General features: G+C 41.0%; 1 protein-coding gene across 2 annotated transcripts in view; it reads left to right on the top strand.

Annotated features, from left to right (window-relative positions):
• KIF16B (kinesin family member 16B) overlaps window positions 1-24,351 on the top strand; it is a 240,341-nt gene extending 215,990 nt beyond the window's left edge. The window contains exon 27 of one of the 2 annotated variants that reach the window (XM_075564014.1): window positions 23,191-24,351. In XM_075564014.1, coding sequence (XP_075420129.1) covers window positions 23,191-23,349 — 159 coding nt within the window. In that variant the 3' untranslated portion in view covers window positions 23,350-24,351. The remainder of the gene's footprint in view (window positions 1-23,190) is intronic. The other variant, XM_075564015.1, reaches the window with a different exon arrangement.
• Window positions 24,352-24,656: the final 305 nt, after the last annotated feature.

The raw sequence follows: 24,656 nt of genomic DNA, 5'->3' as shown, positions 1-24,656 counted from the left end.
GCTGAAAACCGTGTGCATGGCAGCAGAGCATTGTCACATTCCGAAGGCCTAGTGAAGGGAAGTACGGTGCTGTCAGGAATCGTGCCAGAGCATGGCCCCTCGCCTGGGGAGGCCCTCGAAATGTCACTGAGAGGGAGCTGCTTCCTCACATTAGCGTCAATCACGGGGACACGAGTGAAGCAAAGCGTGTGCGAATGAAGGCGTTGGGGCCTTCATTTACTGACGGAGCACAGCTCAAGGTGTGATGAACCACAGCTCAACACTATTGATAATCAGAACTTTGAATGTACCAAGTATGAATCTAGGACAATTGAAAGAGTAAAAAAAGAAATGAAAAATAAAGACTGATATCCTAGGCGTTACTGAGCTGAAATGGATTGATAATGGCCATTTTGAATCAGAGAGCCATATAATTGACTGTGCCTCTGTGGCAGTCACCTAATCTGGCATCAATTTAAGGATTAGGAGTGTAGGGGTGGAGTCTAGGCTGTCAGTCTGGAGATGGCCAATGAGACTTCTGTGTACGCATGGCCTTCTGAGAATTCTGGGAATTCTGGGACTTCCTCCTTGGAGGCAGAAGACACTTCTCTATCTCTGCCACTCCCTGGGAGACATTGCAGAAGACAAGCCACATGGATGCAACCAGACTTCTGAAGCCAGAGAAGCCACAGAGAGACCCCTGCAGGCACGGAGATGCTTACAACACCACTGGACCCAAAGACATTCTGCCCACTGGCTTGTGATCATCCTTCATTTGGCTTCTTTGCATTTGTTTCATGAGTCTGAAGAGGACTTTATAAATTGATATTGGATATTTGGGCTAATATCAGACTTAGAGCCTTGGACTGCAGTGGGCAGGGATGTTTTCTCAATGTTCAATTCCTCTTGTACACAAACCTCTCCCTTATATACATATGCATGTTTATGAATTTGTTTCTCTAGTCTACCCAGACTAACATGAAACAATCCAGAGAAATGGCATTGTATTCAGTGTCAACAAGGGCATTTCAAGGTCTATCTTGAAGTATGATGCTAATGTGATAGGAGCATCTCTATCCCCTTCAAGAATATCCAGTCAATGCAACTATTATTCACACTTCTGCGCCAATGACAGCTAATTGATAAAGAAATATAAGAATTCTGTCAGTGTCTTCAGTCTAAAATTGATCAAACATGCAATCAAGACACATTAATAATTGTCAACAATGAGAATGCAAACGGAAGCAAAGAGAAGGGACAGTGGTTGTCAAATAAGGTCTTAGTGATAGAAAGAAACCTGGTGATGGCATGATAGAATTTTGCAAGACCAACAACTTGTCCATATAAAATATCTTTCTTAACAACACAGAAGGGGGCTATATGCATGGCTGTCTCCAAATGGAATGCACAGAAATCAAATTGGCTGCATCCCAATACCAGCAGTTAAAACCAGGCCAGAGTCAGACTTGAACAGACCATAAATTGTTCATATGTAAGTTCCATTTGAAGTTGAAGAAAATTAAAACAAGGCCATACGAGCCAAAATACAACCTTGAGTCTACCCCACTTGAATTTCATGAGCATCTCAAAAACAAATTTGCTCTATTAAACACTAATGACAGAAGACCTGATGAGCCGTGGGAGGACATCAAGAACATCATATATAAGGAAGACGAAAGGTTATTGAAAAGACAAGAAAGGAACGGTCGGAATGGGTACCAGAAGAGACAGTGAAACTTGCTCTTAATCATAGAGTAGCTAAGGAAAATGAGAGAAATGCTGAAGTCAAAGAGCTGAACAGAAAATTTCAAAGGCTAGCTCCAGAAGACAAAGTGAAATGTTATAATGAAATGTGCAAGACCTAGAGTTGAAACCCCGAAAAGGAAGAACACACTAGGCTTACCTTAAACTGAAGGAACACAAGAGAAAAATTCAAGCCTCGAGTTATAATATTGAAAGATTCTTTGGGCAAAATACTGAATGATGCAGGAAGCCCCAAAGAAGATGGAAAGAATATACAGAGTCCCTTACTAAAAAGAATTAGTCAACATTCAGACATTTTAATAGGTGACTTATGATCAAGAACCAACAGAAGAAGTTTAGGCTGCATTAAAAGCAGTACCAAAAAGGAGGTTCCATGAATTGTTGGAGTACCCCCTGAAGTGTTTCAACAAGCTGATGAAGCACTGAAAGCATTCACTCTTCAAAGGCAGGAAAATTGGAAAACAGCTTCTTGGCAAACTAATGGGAAGCGACCCATATTGCTACCCCTTCCAAAGAAAGATGACCCAACAGAATGCTCAAATTGTAGAACCATTTCACTGATATCACTTGCCAGTAAAATTTTGCTGAAGATCATGCAACACTGGTTGCAACAGTACACTGACAGGGAGCTGCCAGAGGTTCACACCAAATTCAGAACACAGGATATCATTGATGAAGCCAGATGGTTACTTGTGTTGTATTGGCAATGCTAAGATATTCGGCTTGAGACTAATGCAAGTTCCAGGACCCTTTGTCGTGCTCTTGCACAACTTGTGCTTGAGTCAAGAAGCAATTGTGGGAACAGAGCAAAGGAATAGTTTAAATAGTTTAATATTTTAAACGCATGGTTTAAAAGCATAAATAGTGTTCATTAGGGGTTATATGTTCTCACCATACTTTTTTGTTCTGGATGTGAAGAAAGTCATCAGAAAAGTTGTATTATATGAGGTGGTACCTCCAAAAAAAAACAAACCCGGAATTGCCCTGGGAGGAACAGATCTTTCATAGTATGTTTTTTTCCCTGCTAGGCAAACATCAAGCAACTTGCTCAGAGTTAGTGCATCCACTGGTGTCACCTGGGAAGGTTCACTCTGGACACAGTGAATTTTTTCATAAAAGCAGTTTCACTTGAACCTTGATTTTTGTGATGGCCAATTTAAGGGAGCAGCTTATGGCTGTGAAATTTTGTTTCCTGCCTGGGGAAAAAATGCTGCAGAAACTGTTGTGATGTTGACCACAGCTTCCAATGACAGCCCTATGGGAAAAACTCAAATGTATGAGTGGTTTTCTCATTTCAAACCAAATGAAAGTTCGATCAATGACAAACCTCATTCTGGACATCCATCAGCTTCCAGAATGGATGAACATGTTGATCCGTAGTGCATTTGGAGTATGTTCCACCAGGTCTGACTGTTAATCAAGCTTTCTATTTAGAGGTTCTGAAAAGATTTCATAGCAGTGTGTGACAAAAAAGACTAGATTTGTAGCACATGGAGGACTGGTTTTGACACCACAACAATGCACCTGCCACTCAGCCATCTCAGTGTGCCTGTTTTTTGTAAAACACAGTATACCTCTCTTGCCCCAGGCACCTCCTCACCTGACCTCACTCCGTGTGACTTCTTTTCCCACAAATAAAGTGGGATGCGAAGAAGTAAATGAGGGAGGTGTTGCTGTCAGCCATCCAAACAGATGAGTTTGAAAAATGCTTCTAAGAATGAAATCTCAGGTTTGAAAAATATATTAAATGTGATGGAGAGTACTTTGAAGGTGATAAGGTTGTTTGATAAAAAAATAAAAATCCATTTTTTTAACCAAACAACCTTACATATACACATACACAGTGGATGTCCAAGTAAGTTCTAATAAGTAAAATGTGATAAGGTAATTATTATTAATGGACACCAACAGAACCTCATGACACTAGAATATAGTGTTTCTCAGAAAACAGCACCAGTTATTTATACTATATGTATTATCAGTCCTTCCATAAATTAAATGCATATCGATCACTAGAAAAATGAAGTGAAATAAAGTAAAATTATACAAATACAAGTATACTTCTCTGCCTATAAAATCTCATCTCCACTTCTTGTAAGGCTTTCGACTTTCTTGAGTTTTCCTCTGTTGTCTACTCAAAGGCAGCATAATCAACATCCAGTTCCATTCTGAATTCCGTTCATATGCATGTTTCACAGTGCTTTCAGAACACTCACTGAAATCTCTGGGAATCTTCCCAAGTTAGCACCAAATCAGTGGAATTTCTGTTTTGTTTTTTATACTTTTTATTTTATTATTTTTAAATCATTTTATGGGGAATTCTTACAGATATCATAACATTCCATAATTCAGTCATGGCAAGCAGTATTAGGATTGAGCTCATATCTGACATTTTGGCCAGATGGTGCTATACAGAAATGTACATAGAGCTAGTCAGTAATATGGTTCCCACCTTCAAATAGCTCCCAATTTTGTCAGAACAAAAATAATTTAACAAGTAATTTCGGGTCAGTGACATAACCGGGATATTCCTGTGAAGGGGATAGTCATGTGAGGTACATAGAGAACACAATTCTCAAAGCAATGGTTCCCACACCTGTCTGGCTGAGCATTATAATGTTCTTTTTAAGGGGGAGGGAAGAAGAAGATTAAAGATTATTATCGACAGTTTTTGTTTTGTTTTGTTGAGGTGTGTGTGTAGTGGGGGTGGGAGGGTGGACTATCAGGCCTTATTCCGGTATTCTGATTCAACAGAACTACAGTGGGACCCAGGAATCCGTTTTACTGCGGAAAAATGGAACCGATGGGGAGAAGTACAGAGAAGGAAAGCCTACTTAACACCTTCATCAGCTGATGGAGAGGACAAGGGGGAGCCCACGGAAGCCCTTAAGGAGAGGCTGAGGTGTTATTACATGGAGAAAGAGGGAGTGCGGGGGATGAGTCAAAACAGGCAAAACATGATAGAGGTCAGAACTGCGTATGATGGCATCTGAGATGGAGACACATTCATGGATTAGAGGGAGGCAAATGAGGTCGATTCAGAATAGCTTGCTTCTGGACTGAATGAGAACTGGAGGATGATAATGGAATATGTCACAAATGGCCAAGACCCAAGACATTAATCTTAGCCAGGCAGGGAGCTCCAGTATTAAATATATTAATGAATTTTATATTTCTACATACAAGCCATGGTTTTGAAATCACACCTGCAGTCCGTTTCACTCATTTGGGGGTTGGAATCCATTTCACCCTCATGCAACTGCAATGGTAAATTTTTTACTGATTGGGTCTTTGATATTCTAGTATCAGTTGCAATTACATATGCAAGTGTAGCATTGCATAGGTAACATCCGTTGTCTTCCTAGCTCCTGTGCTCATTTGCAAGGCGTCCGGGGCTTTAGCAAGCACTTCACAGGGATTTTCCAACTCTTTGCTATTCATGGAAAGCACATCGGATGAAAGCAATGTGGCACAGCGCAGAATGCAGACTTAGTGCTGTGTGTGCCGTTTATAGAGTTCAGTATAGAACATTCTGCATTACTCTGGTCACTTAAAAATAAAACGAAGTTGGGCCTGAGCATTGCAGTGTCACGCAGCTGCTGGGCTGTTGCTACTCCCGCTAAAGACAGCAAGGCATTGCGATTTGGTTTTGGTTTTCTATTATCTCCTTGCCTCTGCAACAGAAGTAGGTGTCCCAAGTGGCAGAGGCCAAAGAGCATCTCTCTCCCTCACCTGGTACCTGGAGGTGGCTTACCTGCCGTGTTCAGAGGAAGACGTTACCTTCAGATTGCTGTTGACATTGTTTGTTATGCTTAATTTAATAGCATTTTAATATTTCTCCTTTTGCTGCCCCTCACATCTCACATCACGCTGTGGCACCACAGGGGTGATAAGGAAAGGGTTTGTAAACGGAAGCACTTAATTATCAGAAATATGGCAAAAGTAAGGATAAGGAACACCTGGTCTAGAGATGTGCCAACAGGTGGTCAGAAAAATACTGACCACTTTCTATTGATGCTCAAATTAATAATTTTTCTTAGAATGAATGGCATTTTTAATCATATATATGTGTTATATGTGTACCTTTAACTTCTAGTGGTCTTATTCACATTGTTTATTTAGTTGTAACTGTCAGAGACTGCTCTTTCTGATTTCAGTTACACTTAGTTCACACTGTTTAGTCTCAGTAGACTGAGCAGTCTCAGGCCTTCTTCCCGTATCTGATAGAGCAAAACTCAGGAATCTGTATGTCCCGTGGAAAGGTGAGTCTTGGCGATCTGGGGAGAAGGTGCATGCAAGGACACAAAGGCAGATCCTTTATGCCATCTTCATGCCTGTGGGGTTGACCTAGAGGACAATGTGAAGCTAATGGATTGGATGAATTGTATAGATCTGTTCTCAAAAGATTCAGACCAGCAAGGGTTTCATCAATTGAGCCTAGTTAAGGGGACTCTCCTGAAGACATCCTGCCTTCTCCAGCCAGACTCCTACAGGTGCCTTTCGGGGATCGGCCCCTCTACTTTCTGCATCCCATGCCTTCAGAGTTCTTGATTCGCTTCCTTGTTGTGATGGAGCACATCTCTAATAGACTTCTCAGAAAGGATGCATAAGAACATTCTAGAGGCACGAAGAGCTTTTTATTTACATGCACTGTAGACGGCTACGAAATGGTAGTTGGAAAACATTTTCTTTTTGAATTTTGAAAGGATAATTTCCTTGTGTTCTAATTCCAATATTATTGCTAAGCAGTGCAAAGAGATATAGGTTCTTTATCCTTTGTATGTGACAAGACTCTTCCGTCTTTCCAACCAAAACCTTACAGGGCTTCACTGGGCTCTCAGTGGTCTGCATTTTTGCTGTGTTACTTTACTGAGGGTCTCCGCTCCTCAGCTCCGCTGAATCTTCTATGACTTCCCTTGTGCTCTTCATTTCTGGGAATTCTCCCTGGTAAGGTTCGCCTCAGGCCTTTTCCTATTGTTGTTTTTTGAAGTCCCATTTCTTCAGATTGTACTTCCTGGTCTAGTTCTTAGTTTGCTCGCTCTCGCGCTCTCGCTCTCGCTCTCTCTCTCTCTCTCTCTCTCTCTCTCTCTCTCTCTCTCTCTCTCTCTCTCTCTCTCGCATTCGCATTCGCATTCTCTTTCTATTTGCCAAGTTACTTCCTCACCTTTATTTTCCAGGTTTCTACTGAGTTTTTAATTTCTGGTTTTATGTTTCTAATTCCTACGAACTGAAAGCTCCTTTTCTTAATTTTTTTGTTTAAAAATTTTCTTTGAAATCTTTTTTGAAAAATGAAATTTTGGTTTATATGCAAAAAATGCATAGATATAACCATACACCTTGATTAGATTTCTCACAATGGAAGTACCACAAGGTTAAATATTGGAACGTGAACAGCAAGTCAAATGCCTCTCAGAACTCTTTCCCAACTGAGACTTTCTTCATTCCTTTCTAGCACTGTCTACCACCCTGCCTTCCAGTACCCTCTATTAATCTTGTATCTTTTTTTCCAATCATTTTATTGGGGGCTCATACAACGCTTATCACAGTCCATACATACATCCATTTTGTCGAGCACATCTATACAATCTGTTGATATCATCATCCTCAAAACGTTTGCTTTGTACTTGAGTCTTGGTATCAGCTCCTCATTTTTTTTCTTCCCCTCCCTCCCCATAATCTTGTGTCTTTTGAACTTTATGGGAAGGGAGCCATGTGGTGTCTTGCTTCTTTCGGTCAGCATGATGCTTGTGTAGTTCGTCCATGTTGTTGAATTCTTGTTTATACTTCTAAAGTATGTAATTGTACAAATATACCAAAGTTTATCTTTCCATTGGCTGCTGAGTATTTCAGTTGGAGATTACTACTACTACTACTACTACTAATAGTATTATTATATTATTATGAAATTAAAATTAGCAGTGATGGTAAAATTAGCAGTGTGCCTCTTTGAGTGAGTGTATGTTGAACTGATAGGAATGTCACAACAAATCAAGTCCTGTCTTCATGGAGGTCTCACTATAGTGGAAGGAAACAGACAATGCACAAGCCTAGAGTAGCATGTGCTGATAGCGTTGTGAAGAAGGAAAGGGCATATTAAGAGAGAAGGAGAAGGAAGGAGGTCAGAAGTAATATTTTATATAAGATGGCCATGAAGTCGCTGCTATTAAGATGTCATTTAAGCAGAAACCTAAAGGAAGCAAAGGGTGAACCAAGTTTGCTCGAGACCCTCTACCCTCATGTGGGTAACAGCCCGGAATCTCCAAGTGTGCCTTGCCAGCCAGTGTCAGTCCATGGAGAGGTGGTGCGATTCCCTAGAAGATAAGCACCCAAACCCAGCATTTCGTTGTAGCGATTTGGTATTGTGATCTCTCAGAGCACGGTCATCAATTTGTCTTGTCTGTGACAAGCTGGACATTTTTTAAATATGAAAATAAAGTAAATCAACATTTTTTTTCCCATAGATAGTTTGAGAAATTCTACACTATGTAGTATAACTCATTCTGGGTTAATTTTCTGCCTTTGTTGTAATATTCTAGTTTTTATTTTTCCATCTTCTAGTGTTGTTACCTACAGAATAAGGTCTAGCTTCTAGAACTGCAGAAACAACCAGTTCTGTACACGTTGGGATTCAATCCGCATGGTCAGAAGTTCGAAACCACCAGGAGCACCATGGGAAAAAGACTGGGTTTTCTACTGCCATAAAGAGTTACGGTCTCAGAAACCCACAAGGGGTCACTGTGAGTCAGCATTGACTCCATGGTAGCGAGTTTGAGTGTGTATTTCCGTTAATAAGAGCTACATGTCAGTGTGGTTCTTATTTATACATTTCCTTTGTTGCAATGACACAAGGGCTTGTTCAAAATGCTTCTTACACATTTTTGTATTTAAGAAACACTGTCCTTGTCCCATCTCCACAAAATATTCTTCTCACTATTTATGTGAACATTTGAGACTCATCCTGAACTCATTTATAAAGCTCTGCCCAATTTGCCTTAAACTCCCTCAGAGATGTTTCAATCACTCATGCTATACTTACTCGTATTTATTTCCAAAATAAGTTGTATCTATTTTAGATAAATGACCTTGAGCATGCTCTTTGCAAAGTGAACTGTTACTCTGCCCTTAACTATCTTTGTAAGCTACATATTATTTTCAAATTCAGTATGATTTTCCCTTGACATTCCTGCTTTCTTACACGCACGTATGTGGTTTTCCTTTTCCTTTATAGTGTTGGTGAATCACAGCATACACTGCAGCCATTTGAAGTAATATTTTAGGGAAGTAAATGGATAAGAACATCACTATTTCCAAATGCGTCCAATGTATTCATCTGTCATTATTTGCCCATGGAGAGCTCTCCTCCATTTCCAGACACCCATATTTCTACCCAGCAATTCAGTCATATTCCAGCAATTCACTGCAGTGCATTTACATTTACATACATAATTTCCTTTCCCGGCAACAAAGGAAAAAATTAAGAATTAATGAGCTTCTTTAAGCTCGTATCTAATTGAGATCATTTGTTTCATATTATTTATAAGTAAAGTTAGGGACAGACTTAGAAATCAAGACGTTGTTTGCTAATCAAAGTAGAAACTGGTTGTAAATTAAATCATAGCTTTTTTCTTTTGCTCAATGGATGTTTTAGCCAGCTAGAAACAGGAAGGCAAAGAACCAGAAGTCTTTTACTTCCGGTTCTCAGGACATGTAACTGACGCAGCAAGAGGCTTCCGTCTTTTAAGAATGTCACCACAGTGCCGGTTATTTTTGCTCCATGAAATTTGTTGTTGACTCACCTTTCTTTTTCCATTTGTAGTGCTTGTTTCTAGTTCAGAAAAGTACATTTATGTGCAGCTTCTTATTTGGAAAAGAGATGGGGCTATTCAAGAAATATGAACTGCATATTTCAGTCAGTCAATATGAACTGAAATCTCTTGCTTGGAAAGGCAGTTCCTTGTGGCAGAAATAGTGAAAGCGAGGAAACGCCGACTAGTCCACTATTGGAACCCTGGTGGCATAGTTGGGCTGCTAACCACAAGGTCAGCAGTTTGAAACCATCAGCAGCTCCAAACCTCCAATAGCTCCAAAGAAGAAAGGAGAGGCTTTCTACTCCCATACAAAGTTATCGTCTAGGAAACCCACAGGGAAGTTCTGCTCTGTCCTATAGAGTCACTGTGAGTCAGAATCAACTTAATGGCAGGGGTTTTTGTTTTTTCAGAGCCCAGAATTTCTTAAGGTTTAAGGGCCCCATAGCCTTCTCCAATATCCCTGAGCTAGTGACATTCCCTAAAAGCTTTAAAACCTGCCTTCTATCTACTCTTTGCCAAACTTTTTGTTTTAACTTACTGCACTACCTTCACAATGTTTTAGCCAAAAATGGTCATGATGTGTAAAGTGTTTTGCGGGTTGCCCTACCCTTGCTTACACAGATTTTTGAGGGCATCCAAGCAAATGGATGCAACCAGGAGACACATGTTAATCAAACCGGCAACAACAGTTCTTCATAGTTCTCCTTCAACAGCTTCTCAGATTTCAAGAGATGGCTAGGACATTGTTAAGGTTTAGGAAGTTTAGTTTTGAAGCACACATTAAGATTTGATAGACTGCTTTTGCTTAGACAGTTTTGTAAACTTCCGATGCTCAGGGGGAAAGAAGGTATAGAAAAGCTACAAATTTTACTACAAAGTAACGTCTCAAGGCAAACAGCCTGTGCTTCTGGTGATTGTTGATCAAAAATTATTGACTTAGCTCACTGAGAAAAACTCCTCCTATGCCTGGCTCACCACTGCTCACTCTTGCTGAGGAACAAGTTGGTCTGGAAGCTACCCTGCCGCCTTGACATTCAGGGACACCGGAAAGAAGCCCGTGGAACCAGAAGTGCCTTTCACCAGATTGGAATTGCTCTAGCCAGCCGCAAAGTAAGGTCCTGGAAGAAAGTGCGCACTGACTTGATTAGAGTCTAAGAGAAGAACCTGAAAGTGAAGGGACCGATTAGGAGCCCTACCAAGACTGAGCCTCGTGACCAGGAAAACCCCTTTTGGTGGAGGTTCTAAGACCTGCCATTGGCTCCAGATGAGAGTCTACAAGGGACTCATTGACATCCACAGCCCTTCTGAGACAGTGAAGCAGAACACTTCCATCAGAATTGAACCTGGGGTAGAAGTTGAAGTCACCTTTGCAGTTGCTAAAATCAACTATTTTAATAAATTGTTAGTTAAAAAACAAGATTAGAATTATTAACTTACCTAATTGATTGCACCGGTGATTTAATAGTGTCTTTATAAGTAAACCATTATCCTGGGCATATTATATAAATTAACGTAGTTGCTAATTCAATAGAAGGTATCTTTATTGAAAATAAATTTCTGATTTGTTCTTCCTTTTTACAGCACCTACAGCCTGTCACAGAGACGGTTTGATCTGGCTTTTCTTCCTGATTCCATTGTCCTGAGTTAGTTAAGGCTTTCTCATTGTCACCAATGAAGAGGGTCATTGGTGCAGATAATCCAAATCCCCATTAATCCTTTCTGGGGCTTGGGATCAGGGGCCCACCCCGTGGGGCCCTAATCCCTGCTATACCTAGGGCATGACCATTCTGGGATGTAGATCTGTCTGGACTCAAAAATAACTCCCAAGTAAGAAGATAATCTACAAAGCAAATAGTCCTACAAAGATAATCTGGAACCTCTTTTTCAAAGAACAAAAATAATACCGTGAGCCTGCTTTCTTTAGAATATCAAAAGTTAACCCTTTTGCTCTGGAATTCAAAGACTTGCTATTGCTATTATTCAGTGACAACCCAGTCCAAGGTCAACTGAATTATAACCAAAGAAATTTTGCCATGTCAGTAAACACACTACCTTAGGTCAAGTGTGAAAGGGGATGATCTTTCCTTTCAATCAACGCTACAGCTGGAGGAGTAATGGGGACAAAGCCGCTCAGTATTCTCGAGTTATCGGGGTACCCACTGTGTATGTTGTCAGTGTACCCAGTTCTTGGGTTAATTGAGAGCAAACTTTGGGACGGCAGCATTTCATATTCGGTACGTCCTATTGTTCATGCTTGCAGGGCCTGGCTCTTTGAATGAGTTTTAGGACATTATAACCAAGATATACTAGCCAGATTCTCATTTGAAAATCTATGGTCAGTCGAGTCGGTAATTTTGGAGCAGTCATTTTACCTTAAAATGCCAGGAATATCTTTAGAGGTTTATAATTCAGGAAGGAGCCATGAGTTTGGGAAAATAGAAAATAATAGAGCTTTGCTTTGTTTTGTTTTCCCGACTTTTGAGATTCATGGCATACAAAATGTGTCCTAAAACAAGCTTTTGGAAAATAATTTTTCTGATATGGAAAAGTTTTTCCTTTTATTTTTAATATGCTTCCTCATTTTGTGAAAAAAGAAAGCTAACTTTTCCCTATTTTAAAACAGCTTGTGGAATAAAGGGCATGTTATTATTTCATGAAAGGTGATTTTAAGGAAAAAAATTTTAAGCTCCAGATTTTCAGTTTCTGCCATTTTCTTTGACAAAAGAAAATGTCAGATACTTAACATGTTTTAAGCTGATGTGATTTTAAACACCTAAGAGAGGGAAAGATTAACATATTGTCCTATTAACTCTCTATATAACAAGTAATTAACAGCCGTTTTTTACGTATATATTGGAACTTGGAAAAGTTAATTATTCTTTCATTCCGTCTTTCCACCAACTTTTGTAAGCCCCTTCATACTATGAATTGGGTTTTGTCCTAAGTACTAAACTGACATTAGCTCCGTTAATGTGCTAAACCCTGAGAAGTATAGTCAGATGAGGAAAGTGAGCTGCAGAGGAGCGAAGTGAATTCCTCTCCCCGTCTGTGCCGGGCTGTGCTCCAGTGCTTAGCACACTGGCAACATAGTGCCTGCGAAGCACTGGAGACCCACACCGACTGCCAGCGTATTGATTCCGACTCAGGATGACCCTGTAGGGCAGGATAGAACGGCACCATGGGGTTTCCAAAGAACCAAATTCCCACCCCTTTCCCGGCAGTGTAGCTGATAGTGTATCTGTTCAGCACTACTCACTGCACCACTGGAGCTTCTGGAGAAGCACTAACCAAACCCCAAAACGGCTGCTCTTTGGTCACCTCTTACTCAGCTCAGCTCTATATGGGATTTCTGGGACTGGACATCTTTAAAGGAGCAGACAGCTTCATCTCATTTCTACTAGCAAGTGCTAGGCTTGAACTGCCAACCTTGTGGTTTAACAGCCTAACTCCTACCCCACAGGGGCAACAGAAGCAATTCTTTTAAAAAGAAAGAAGAAAAAAAAAACCCTGAAACTCACTGCCATCAAGCCAATTCTGAATCTTCGCAACACTAAAGGACAGGTTAGAACTGCCCCTGTGGGTTTCTGAAACTGGAGCTCAGTATAGAAATGGCTTTATCTTTCTCCATTGCTGCAGCTGGTGGATCCAAACTTGTGAGCTTGAGATTAGAAGCCCAGTGCATAACCACTATGGCACCAGGGCCACTCCTAAGAAGCACTAAAACAAAACAAAACAAAAAACCCAAATTCACTGTCGTTGACTTGATTCTGACTTTGGCAACTCTACAGAACGGGGTGGAACTGCCCCTGTGAGTTTCTGAGACTGTAACACTTTATGGGCGTAGAAATCCTTGCCTTTCTCCACCAGAGGCTGGTGGTTTTGAACTGCTGACCTCATAGTTAGCAGCCTAACATGTAAGTTAAAACAGGACTAAATTAGATCCCAAGATTATGGTGTACCTCAAGGACATTCTTTCATTTAGTTGCTTTGTTTTTGTATTGACCTGTCACCAGTCCCAGACCAAAATCCAAAAGTATAAATACATGACCAACGTCAACCAGGGGAGCAGCAGGCCCTGTTTGCTCCCTGTACAAGCTCCCGACTGCTTTCCACGTGGGGCTTCAATCAAATCACGTCAGGTTTCCATGTACAGGTTTGGCAAATGATATTTCTACATACATATTTGTATGTGCTATAAATATATCCATGAATATAGGAGAGCTTGCATGGGGGGAAATGATGAGAACATCTTAGCAATAACCAAATGCTTTTAGGAAATGAATCTCTGGGTCTGGGATACAGGACCATAGTCATGGGGTTGGGGTTAGGTTGAGGGGTGTTAGAGTCCGTTGACAATGTAACATAATCCACAAAGATAATGTTCTGCATTCTACTCTGAGATAGTAAGTGCTTTCAAGCAGGCATCTAAGGTACAACTATTGACCCCCACCCCACCCCTTAAGAAAAAAAAGACAATGAAAGATAATTAATCCAAAGGACTAATGGACCACTCCGACCTCAGCTTCCACAGTAGAAGAACTAGATGGGTCCATGTCCCCTTGCTGACTGCTCGGAAGGGATAGAGGATCCTGGACAATGTTATAGAAAAATGTGTGCAAAACTCAAAATCATGGAAAAACTAGACTTACTGGTTTTATAGACTAAAGGAATTCCAAGACTGGAGCTAGGGCGCCACCTGGGACTGAACTCACCCTGCGGCGGCTCAACTTTCAGCCAAATGGGAAAAACAAAAGCACCGTGAGGGAAGTACTCATTTCTTAGAACAAACACGAGAGATGAAAAGGGTCGCATGTGCTCAGGATAAAGCTCAGAAGGCTGGAAGGAGTAGGGAAGGAGGCTGAATGGAACCAGTGAAATACTGGGAGGACGTGGGAAAAGAGTGTTTTCAATTAACATCAGGAAACAAAATGTGTATGAACTGTGGACTAGGAAGCCATTTTACCTTATATGCTTTCACTCAACTCACAATAAAAGTTGTTTTTTAAAAAATAAAAATATAGAGTCATATTCTCCAGAATACATTGTCAAGGATCCCACAGGGACATTATAATTGCAATTCCTCTTCCCCTGCGCTAAACAAAAGAGTCCAAATGATTTTGACTTGTTCTGTGAGAACATAGCAATCTACCCAGGCCGGTTTTGGCATTTCGAATGTGGCTTGTTGTTCACTGTAAGCTTGCCGTGAGCCCAGCACCGGGAAATGCTCGAGTATTCCAGACAGGGTCCCCGTGACCATCAGAGCTACTTCATATCCCAAGCCAGAATTGTAACCGGTAAACATTGACTATCTCTTGGACCTTAAATGCATATACCTTATAAAAATGTTAAAGCTGGCTGGATTTTATTAGAATATGTGAGCCAGACTCAGCATATTAAATGCATGACTCTAATTGATGCAGTCCTATAATTCAATACAATATGCTTGTGACATTAAACTCATAAGGAAGATGGTCTGAAAAGCTGTGATGAATAGTTTTGATTCTGGAATCACAGACTAACAGTTTTACCCTGATTAATTTGAACCGAGTCTGCTCAGAATTCTCTATAACATCAGAAATAAATACCATCTTTCAAATGATGACTACTCATTTCAAGTGTTTATTTTAAAACCTGGGATAGGAACAGTGTCTGGTACAAAAGAAGTACCTGCGGAAATAGAAACGCAGCAGCTCAATGGCGACATCAAAAGTATTGGGAAAGGTTGGCATGAATGGTACTTCAATTATGTCACTCATAAATTAGAAATGGAACCCAAAAGGCCTGTTTTGTTGGTTGTTCCCAGTTGCATAATTTCAGATGTTCCTTTATCTCTTACTCAATTCCTAAACCCCTGTGTATGTATTCTCACTGTGTAAACTAGCCCAAAACTTGGTGACTTAGAACAATTGCCATTTTATTTGTTTATGAGTCTGTGGTTCTGAAATTTGGGCTGGGTCATTCTAGATATTCTTAGGTTAGGTCACTATGGAGCTGCATTCAGACACTGGATACACTGAGGGAGGGGCTCTCTTAGGATGCTGGAACATCCAGGTTAATTCTTAATTTTCAGGCTCTCAAATTCAAGGGGAGGGGACCCCAGAAGAACATGAATCTCAGGAACCATGGTCCTGTAGCAGAATATGCCAAATCTGCTTTTACGCCCAGATCAACGTCATCTTTATGGCTCCCTCCACTTAATTTTTGACCTTGTGCTTGATATCTGGAAGTTTGTATTAAACAAAAAGTGAATTACATGTATAGTCTTAGGTTATATTTTTATAGTTTCTGGAATCCTGGACAAGAGATACCTTAATTTTGATGTGATTCTATCCAGGGGTAATGGTTGAATATATGGAAAGACTAAATATTGAGTATTGTTACTTAGAGTTCTAGTTTCATCTTCTATATACTTTGACTTACTCATTTATTAATGGGAGTTAGGTGAAACTAAGGCACTGAAACATGATGATAAAGATGTCTCCAAAGGTGAACCATTCAACATATAGAAACCATAGCAATATGAATGGATTTTGAGCTCTCACTTGATCTTGCCCTAATAGAAGAACAATTAGTTCTTGTGACATGGCCCTGCCTGGTACTCATCCTCTTGAGATCACCGAAGACAGGATACCATAGCAGGGTGTGGTGGATAAACCAAATGGTGCCTGGCTATCAGAAAAAACATAGTGTCTGGGGTCTTAAAGGCTTGTCTGAAACAAGCCACTGCCATATGCAGGAGTCAGCTCAGTCTACAAAGAAGAAACCCACCAGCATGTGTGAACCAAGGATTGTGAATGGTAAGAGTCAAGTCCAAAGGAGGGGATGGAGCCAGTGCCTAAACTGTAACCTCCAGGTTTGCAGAACACTGTGGATAACAGTGAAAGCCCAAGTCCATTTTCAGGGTGTCTATGTGGGTTGAGTCTCTCGTAAATCTCCATTGCCTGCAGACTAGGAATATGAACAGCCATAGTATCAGACAAAGAACCTTATAAAACCACCGCACCACTACACGATGTGACTAGTTTCACCTCCCCAACCTGATTGTGCATCTGAAAATGAAGCTGTCACCCACTAGGGTGACAAACAGTAGATAAGGCAAGTGAAAGAAAAGAAAGAAGTGATGGGCTTTAATAGCTGAAGCATACACTTGAAAGGGCAGGTCAAAAAAACAAAGTAAAACCTTACAAGGAAATGTACAAAGGCCAGGTGCTTGAAACCCTCAGGTAGAACAAAGCATATCTCAAACTAAAAGAACTGAAGAACGAATTCAAGCCTAGAGTTGCAATGTTGAAGAATTCTCTGATGCAGGACGCATCCCGAGCAGATGGAAAGGGTACACAATCATTGTGCCAAAACGAATTGGGTGACGTTCATCCACTTCAAAGAGTAGCATATAATCAAGAACAGATGGTAATGGAGGAAGAAGTCCACAGTCCACATTACCCCGAAGGAATCAGCTCAAAGTAAAACTCAGAGAATGACGATACCATTTGAAATGTTTCAACAAGCTGGTGCAGCCGGAAGTCCTCGTTTGTCTTTGCCAAGCAATGTGGCTGCCAGCTACCTGGCCAGCTGACTAGAAGACATCCAGGGATATTTTGGGCATTTCCATATAAACACGGCCCAAAAGAACATGGAAATTATCAAACAATATCACTAATATCACATTCAAGTAAAACTTTACTGAAAGTAATTCAAAAATGGCTATACCAGTACATTGGCAAGGAGCTGACAGAAATTCAAGCTGGATTCAGGACAAGAAAAGTGTTGCTATCCGAGGACCTTGGCTGAAAGCAGAGAATACCACAAAGATGGTGACTTGTGTTGTACTCCCTGTGCAAAGGCCTTGGACTACGTGGATCCTCTCAAACTATGGATAGCAGTGGTTGTGTTCATGCAGAGCCTGTACCGAGATAAAGGGCAGTGGTTCAAATAGAACACTGCCTGGAACGCTGCCTGTTTTAAAGTGAGAACGGTGTGGATTGGGGTTGTATAACTTCATTGTCCATATGTAATCTGTATGCTGAGCAAATAATTAAGGAAACTGGACTATATGAAGAAGACCGGAGAGATCAGGCTGGATCAAGAAGACATATTGACAACTGGATATGGCGACGGCACACCTTTGCTTTGCTGATGTCAAGGAGACCTTGACACACTGATGACAATTGGAGACTTCAGCCGGCAATATGGACTGCAACCCAAGTCAAAACTCCTCACTCAAACTCACTGGCATGGAGTCGATTCTGACGACTGAAGTTTTTAAGGATTTTCTTTTACTTGGGACTCAAAATCAATACTCCTGGAAACAGCTGTCTGGAAATCAAACTGACTGCATTGGGAAAGTTTACTTCAAAAGATCTCTTTAACATGTTAAATAGCGGTCACTGTAAGGACTAAGGTGTGCTTTTTAAAGTAAAAAAACATAATAAAAGAACTGTTTTTGGCAAGAAGTAGATAAGGAATCAGTGTTGGGGGGGTGGTATTTGGTGGCACTTTGACCATGTACTAATCTTTCCATACATTTTTTCAAAGGCTCACATTTTTTACAAGATTTTATCTCTGTTTACTTGGGGGATCGAGAGCATTGTCTAAAATCATATGCCAGGAATGTAGCACTTTCCCCAACAGACCCACGGGGAGTCATTTCTTCTAGGTACTTCTACCCCTGCCACCGCTATGTACTCTTGCCAAAAACAATACAGTATGCTGGCAACTTGTAGAAGAGTCTGTTTTAAAACTGAAATGTGCCATAAGGATGAGCCATCTAAATTAGATTTTCATAAAGTGCCAATAAAAACCCACCATAATTATACCTTAGTGTTAGTTCAAGTAACAAAACATAAATATAGATAAAAGTCTACAATAGTCTTCTTAAATTCTCATTGCCAACTTGATAGACAAATAGATGGTGGACCGTCTTCTCCATGTTCCTTTCTACCTCCTTTGTTCTCCCATCTATCGTCTCTCTTCCTGTCCTCCCTGACCATCCTCCTGCATTTCCATTTTTGCCTTTTTTCTCTTGGACTCTTTTTTGTCCCTTGATTGCTCATGGCCACACAGACTCTCTCTCAGACTCCCTGCTGTGTCCACCATCCCATAGCCTAGTTTACCATCTGATTCTAAGAGGGTTTGCTTTGCTCTCGCTTCCCTCTCCCAGAGCTATTAGGTTGCATGGCACCAGAGAAGCATTGCTGTGTCCGCAGCCCCGAGCCAGGGCGCTCTGTGAAGCAGCCTCCCCTGTCACCAACCACTAGGATGGGCCCGTGTTACGGATCTTTTCTGGTCCCCCATGCACTAAGGAGATTGAAAACTGCCTGCTTTTATTTCTTTTTTTTATTGGAGAAAATGTGTGTGAACGTCAGAAACAGAAATTGGCTATTGAATTTCACAATTGCCTTTCCTTCTTTGCCCTCCTGACTCAGAAAAAGCACTGAAACTCTTAATGTCCTTCATTCAGTGCAAAAAAGTGTCCCGCCCTGAGGATTCAGCGTGGCCCTGCCCTTCTTTCACACACGTCAGGAGGCGCTGATGTTTCTCTGCATCAGCAGTAAAGAGCTGCCTTTGAGAGGAGACCTGAATTTTCCCCTTTTCCTATAGATTCTGCAGAAAACAAATACCACGAGCACTGCCACCAAAATGTAGGCACAATAATATGTATGGATTTATTTCTTAGCATTTTGAATTATGCACAAATAATGAGAGAGTTCTAGTACATTGGCGGATCGTATATTGCCCAAAGGGGAAACTTTTTATTGACACCATATGGAATTCAGTAGAATTCAGCATTGAAGAAGCGCTCATGTGGAAGGACAAACCTGTCCCCATCGCATGACCCCTTACGAAATTCAGCTTCTCAACATGTCCGTGCTCACATGACTGTCCAGACATCACTGGGATGGAGCGCACTGCCGTCACACCATTGCAAACACCATCACCACTGAAGGCCATACACCATAGTGCCTCCTGCACAGTCCCATGAACTTAAAGCCAGCAGAACTAGTCTCTGGTCCTGACTGTCCGATTCGTGGCGGTTGTGGAGGGGAGCATTGGAGCTACAAGGAGGGAGCGTGAGCAGGGATGCCCGGTGGATGGAGCTGTGTGTCCGCCAGATGCTGCACGCATGTGGATAGGCTTTGTGAAAACTCGGGAGAGTACACACCTGTGATGTGTGCGGGAACATCGTCAAGATCTACCATGATTTTAAGTGCTTTTCCCAAACTCACAGTGTGTCAGGGGTGATAGGGGATACAAAGTAGAATGAGGCAATGTCTGCGTCCCCAGTAACCTTCTGGAATATTATTTCTGTCTTCTTCTATTAGCCCACGTCCCAGTCCTTTGGTATTGTTCTTTACTGGAAACCATGTGCCTAGCCCGCTTTAAAAATGTGGCCCTGTTTATAGCCAACCAAGGTCATGTGTCCCCACATATACTTTAGAATACTTTGAAGTCACCGTAAAAAATCACTTGGTAATAAAACAATTTCTTTGCGCCAAGGAAGCAGTCTATTTAAAGGAAGTCGAGTCTGCTCCGTTCTGCTGCTAAGCAAACGTTTGTTTTGCAAAGGAAAAAATTCTTCTGCGTGTTTAGAATTGGATCTTTCCAGCGTGTGTTCTCATCAAGACAGGCTAATTCGTTTATTTAAAGGAAAAGCGTTATCTGCATCTATTTTACTATGCTCTTTTAATAGTGGTACTTGGGCACAGAAGGTATATAAAATATTTTCTTTTAAAAAATTTATATTTTAACTTTGCTTCTCAATTATAACCTCCGGGATTTCTTGGCCCTTTTCAGGGACCTGACTTTTTAAGCTAATTATATAAAATGCTGATACAACATCTGCTCCAAAATTTAAATGACTTTCTGTTCTGCCGGAATTCATCTTGAAGACAGATTTGTCCTGGACAATTGTCTGCACCTTAATTCCTCCTGCAGGAGCCCTGAAGGAGGTGACCCTGGTGAGGTGCTTCTGCTCCATTCACCTGCTACACAGAGGCGGGGCTGGGGTTCACTTGCGAAGGGATGTCCACCCCACCTTCCTCGTTGCACATAGCTCACTGTCATCTTCCAAGAGCAGTCACATGCCTGTCATTAGGAGCATTGGCTAGCTAGGTAACTGATTATACTCGGGGTACCATGTTTGCTGGAATGCAGGTCCCCCTAATTAGGTAGGCCCTCCTAATTAATGCTATCTTCTGCTTCCATTTTCAAAATAGTGGCCTTTAGCCCCTCTGATGCAAAGAAGTAGAAAGCTTAAGATCTCTCTGTTTCAGTATTTGTTTTAGCCCCTCTGTGTTGTGACCAGATTTGAAGTTGAGTCCCTTTGAGAGCAGTAAGTTAGAAATCCTAAATAAAGAAAATAGAATCTGAATTCAGGACACTTGGTTGCTGTGCTTGCTACTAAGGAACAAGTCCTATCACCTCTCCCAACAATAGTTGTGTCACCTGAAAATTGTATTACAATAATGATCGTGCATCTTTTTAAGCAGGGTGTTATTGTAACAAAATCAAATTATTGGGAAGTGTTTGAGGGTAATTAAGACAGGTGCTACTCGTATTAGGGGCTACACCATAGTATATATGCTTGTGTTGGTGGTGGTCTTACAAGTGTAGACATGATTTGTAGCGGTCTCACAAATGTATACATATATCACACCTCCTCACTTTATACGTTTGTATAGTTAATCGTTTCTCAGTTGTGCTACCATAGCATTGTACAAAAACCACGTCAGAAGGCTTTTAGAACTTGTAAAATGCTATGTGATTGTTCACTAGTAGAAAATAGTTACTGAGCTCTCCTTGAGGAGAGTGGCCACTTTGCTCTTTCGTTTCCTGTTGCCGATGCACACCCCTCTCCCGATGCCTGTGACACCGCTGGGCCGAGCCCAACCGTCCACGTGGTTTCGGGACGAGCAGAGACTTCCCAGCAGTCGGTGAGTTCTAGCGTCTAACCTTTGGAGCAGCCCAGTGCCTACCCGCTGTTGTCGCTGACCAGGCGAAGAGAGGTCACAGAAGTTCTTGTGCTTCCCCGAGGCCAGGCTTTCACCTCGCCGCACTCGTGATATTTTAGGTTAGACAGCTCTTTCTTGGGCTGGGCTATCCTGTGCATTGTAGGATGTTAGTGAAATCCCTGGCTCCTCCTCACTAGATGCCCGCTGTGACCATCGGACCCTTACCAAATACCTCTGGTGCAAACAGGTGTTTGAGGAAAAGGTCATGTTTCTTAGACATATTTTAAAACTCTTACTTCAGGTTCACAGTTACTTAAGTTTGTGATAAGTTTTATGTATATATACATATATATATATATTCTGTTGTTTTTAAAATCATTTTTATTGGGGACTCTTACAGCTCTTATAACTTTCCATGCATCAAGCATATTTGTACATATGTTGCCATCATCATTTCCAAACATGTTCTACTTCAGCCCTTGGTATAGGCTCTTCTTTTTTCCCCTTCCTCCCCCACCCTCCCCCCCTCGTGGGTAAAGAGAGACAGCTGACAGATATGAAATAATACCAATGTATAATTGATCTAGGATTCAAGCTTATTTATATTTTAATAAGCTACGATATTAATAAAGGGTAGGACCGAACCCGTCATCTCACCCCTGTGTTCTGTTAGAGGTCAGAGTAGCCCGAACTAAATATACATTGACTAGTCTTGATTGTCCTGCCCAGAGCAGTCTCAGATTTCATCCTCCTCATGCTGGATCTTCATTTCAGATGGTCTCTGCAGCTTCAGTACCAAAAAGGCATGTAATGTTGTGGCAGACACAATAAGGGAAAGTGGCCGGAAGCTCAGAGAAATTAATGTTAGTAGTAAGAATTTCTTCCCATGGATGACTAAATCATTTCACAAATGATCGGTATATATTAGTCTAGAACTTGACTCTCTTATCCCCAGTATATATTTTCCTTTAGCTTTTGAGGATTCAAAGCCAATCCCGACTGTGTCATTTTGAAATGCCAGTAGGCAGTCTGTTTAACATCTTCCAGGCTTTCTAAAGTGTTCAGCTATTAACCAAATTGTCAGTGGTTCAAACCTACTGGATTCTCTAAGTGGAAAAAGGGCAGCCTGCTTTCATAAAGAGCAACAGTCTTGGAAACCCCAAGGGGAAGTTTGTCTCTGTCCTCTAACGAGACTAGGAATCATGACTGACTCCGTGGCAGTCGGTTTGATTTGGCTTTAACGCTATATAGATGGCTAGTCTTCTCGATTCCTTCTTTATTTCTTTCATTTGTTCGTGTTCTTTCTCTCTTCTGCTTTGCTTTCTTTTAAAGGCCTTTCTCTTTAATGAGTAAGTTGGGAAACATGGCTTTTCAAAAATAGATTCTGAAATGGTGGCACGGTTGTTGAAAAACAGGCTCCCTGTGCTAGGCATCCGTTGTCATTTCCCACCAAGGTGGTGCCCTATGATTCAGAGCCTAGAGCCTAACTCTCCTTTCTGTGCTTGTATACCGAGGCTGTATTTCATCTGGTTGGTGTCATGACTGCTAAGTCAGTTGAAGAGGTTTCCTTTGCTAGTTTTCCAGGACAGTGCTCTCCCAAGGCAATGGGAAACTTTTCTTGGACAGCTCTTCTCTTCTCCTTGACTCCGCTTCACAGTGTCTCAACTGTTGTCTTGTCTCTCCCACAGAAATACCTCAGGGACCTGTTCAGAGTGATGCTTCAATCTGCAACATCTCCCCTACATATCAGCAACGTGGGGCTGACTCTGTCGAAGTTCACTATTTGTGAATTCTCACCGTTCTTCAAGAAAGGAGTCTTCGACTACAGCAGCCATGGGACAGGGTAGCAGGAGCAACGGAGGAACCACGGATGTAGTGCCTTCTCATTGAGGCAGGGCTGCCTCTGATACAGGAGCCTGGCCTGCCCCAGCAACTGTCCTGTCCCTTACGACGCTTGAGTTAATGGGGGGACCTTGACAAGCATCTGCTACTCCTCCATTGAAGCTCAAAAATGACTTTTCTCCAAAGTGATTACTTCTCTTTGTGCAATGGAGTCTGCACCCTATGTAACCTAAGAATAATGTAGATTATCTCCAGGCCTCTCCAAGACAAGCCAACCTGGGCCCTCCAAAGCAGGTGACTTGCCAGATGACCCTTAAAGGATTTTCATCTGGTTTCCTCTTTCACCAAAATGCACTTTCATTCTTTATAGTTCTTCCATGTAAGCTGCTATATCCCAAGAGAGAAATTTCAAATTATTTAATTGTATTTTTTCTCTTTTTTCCCTTGTTTAAATCAGAATTTTCATATAATATATAAACACTGATGTTTACATGGAATTCCCTATTCTGCAAAAGGAATTCCCAATCCAATAATGACTTGTGTCTTCCATGCTTGGCAAACTGGATGTAGGCAACATGGCTAAAAACTTCTTTAAATACTTATGCATAGGACATTTGTATAACCATGAATATTTACGAACCTTTTCTTAATGTAAATGACTATTATGCCTTCTCTAGCTTTCTCCACTAAGCACAAAATAAGTACATAGCCAAATGCATAGTTTTAAACATTATTTTGTTCACATTTTTACTGCAGAAACTACTAGGTTCTGTAGCAAACTGGAATGTACAATAGGTCATTAATAATCCCTTAAATTACTCAGGACTTAATGTAGTATTGCACATCTATGTATAGTAAAATGGTATTGTTTCGCTAAGAGAAAAATATGAGTAGACAAATATGTATGCTATATGTTGAAATGTATATAATTCTACTTGTAGATTTATATAGGTACATTTTCTGCATAATAAGTTGTGTCCAAATATTTAGTCATCACACCAAATTAATTAAAGGTATTTGCTATTCCAAAATTTAAATTGAGCTTCTGTCAGTGTTAAATGAAGATAATGAATCTACCCTGCATCTCAGTTTAAGATTGTGACATAAACATGTTTACTGTCCTGTTTAAAAATTGATTTAATGTGGTTACAAAAGACACATAATGTATAATTTAACATTTATGTTCCAAAAGCTGCAGAATGATTGAAGACAGAAATGTTTGCCTTCTGTCTTTGGCACTTAGCTTGTACGGCTCCCCAACCAGAAAAAATATATACAGTTAAGGATGCAATTACCTTTCTAAGGGGGGACA

Source organism: Tenrec ecaudatus, chromosome 12, assembly GCF_050624435.1.
Source record: "Tenrec ecaudatus isolate mTenEca1 chromosome 12, mTenEca1.hap1, whole genome shotgun sequence".
Lineage (NCBI taxonomy): Eukaryota > Metazoa > Chordata > Mammalia > Afrosoricida > Tenrecidae > Tenrec > Tenrec ecaudatus.
Note: the sequence above shows the minus strand (reverse complement) of the source record. Positions and strands in the feature narration are given on the sequence as shown.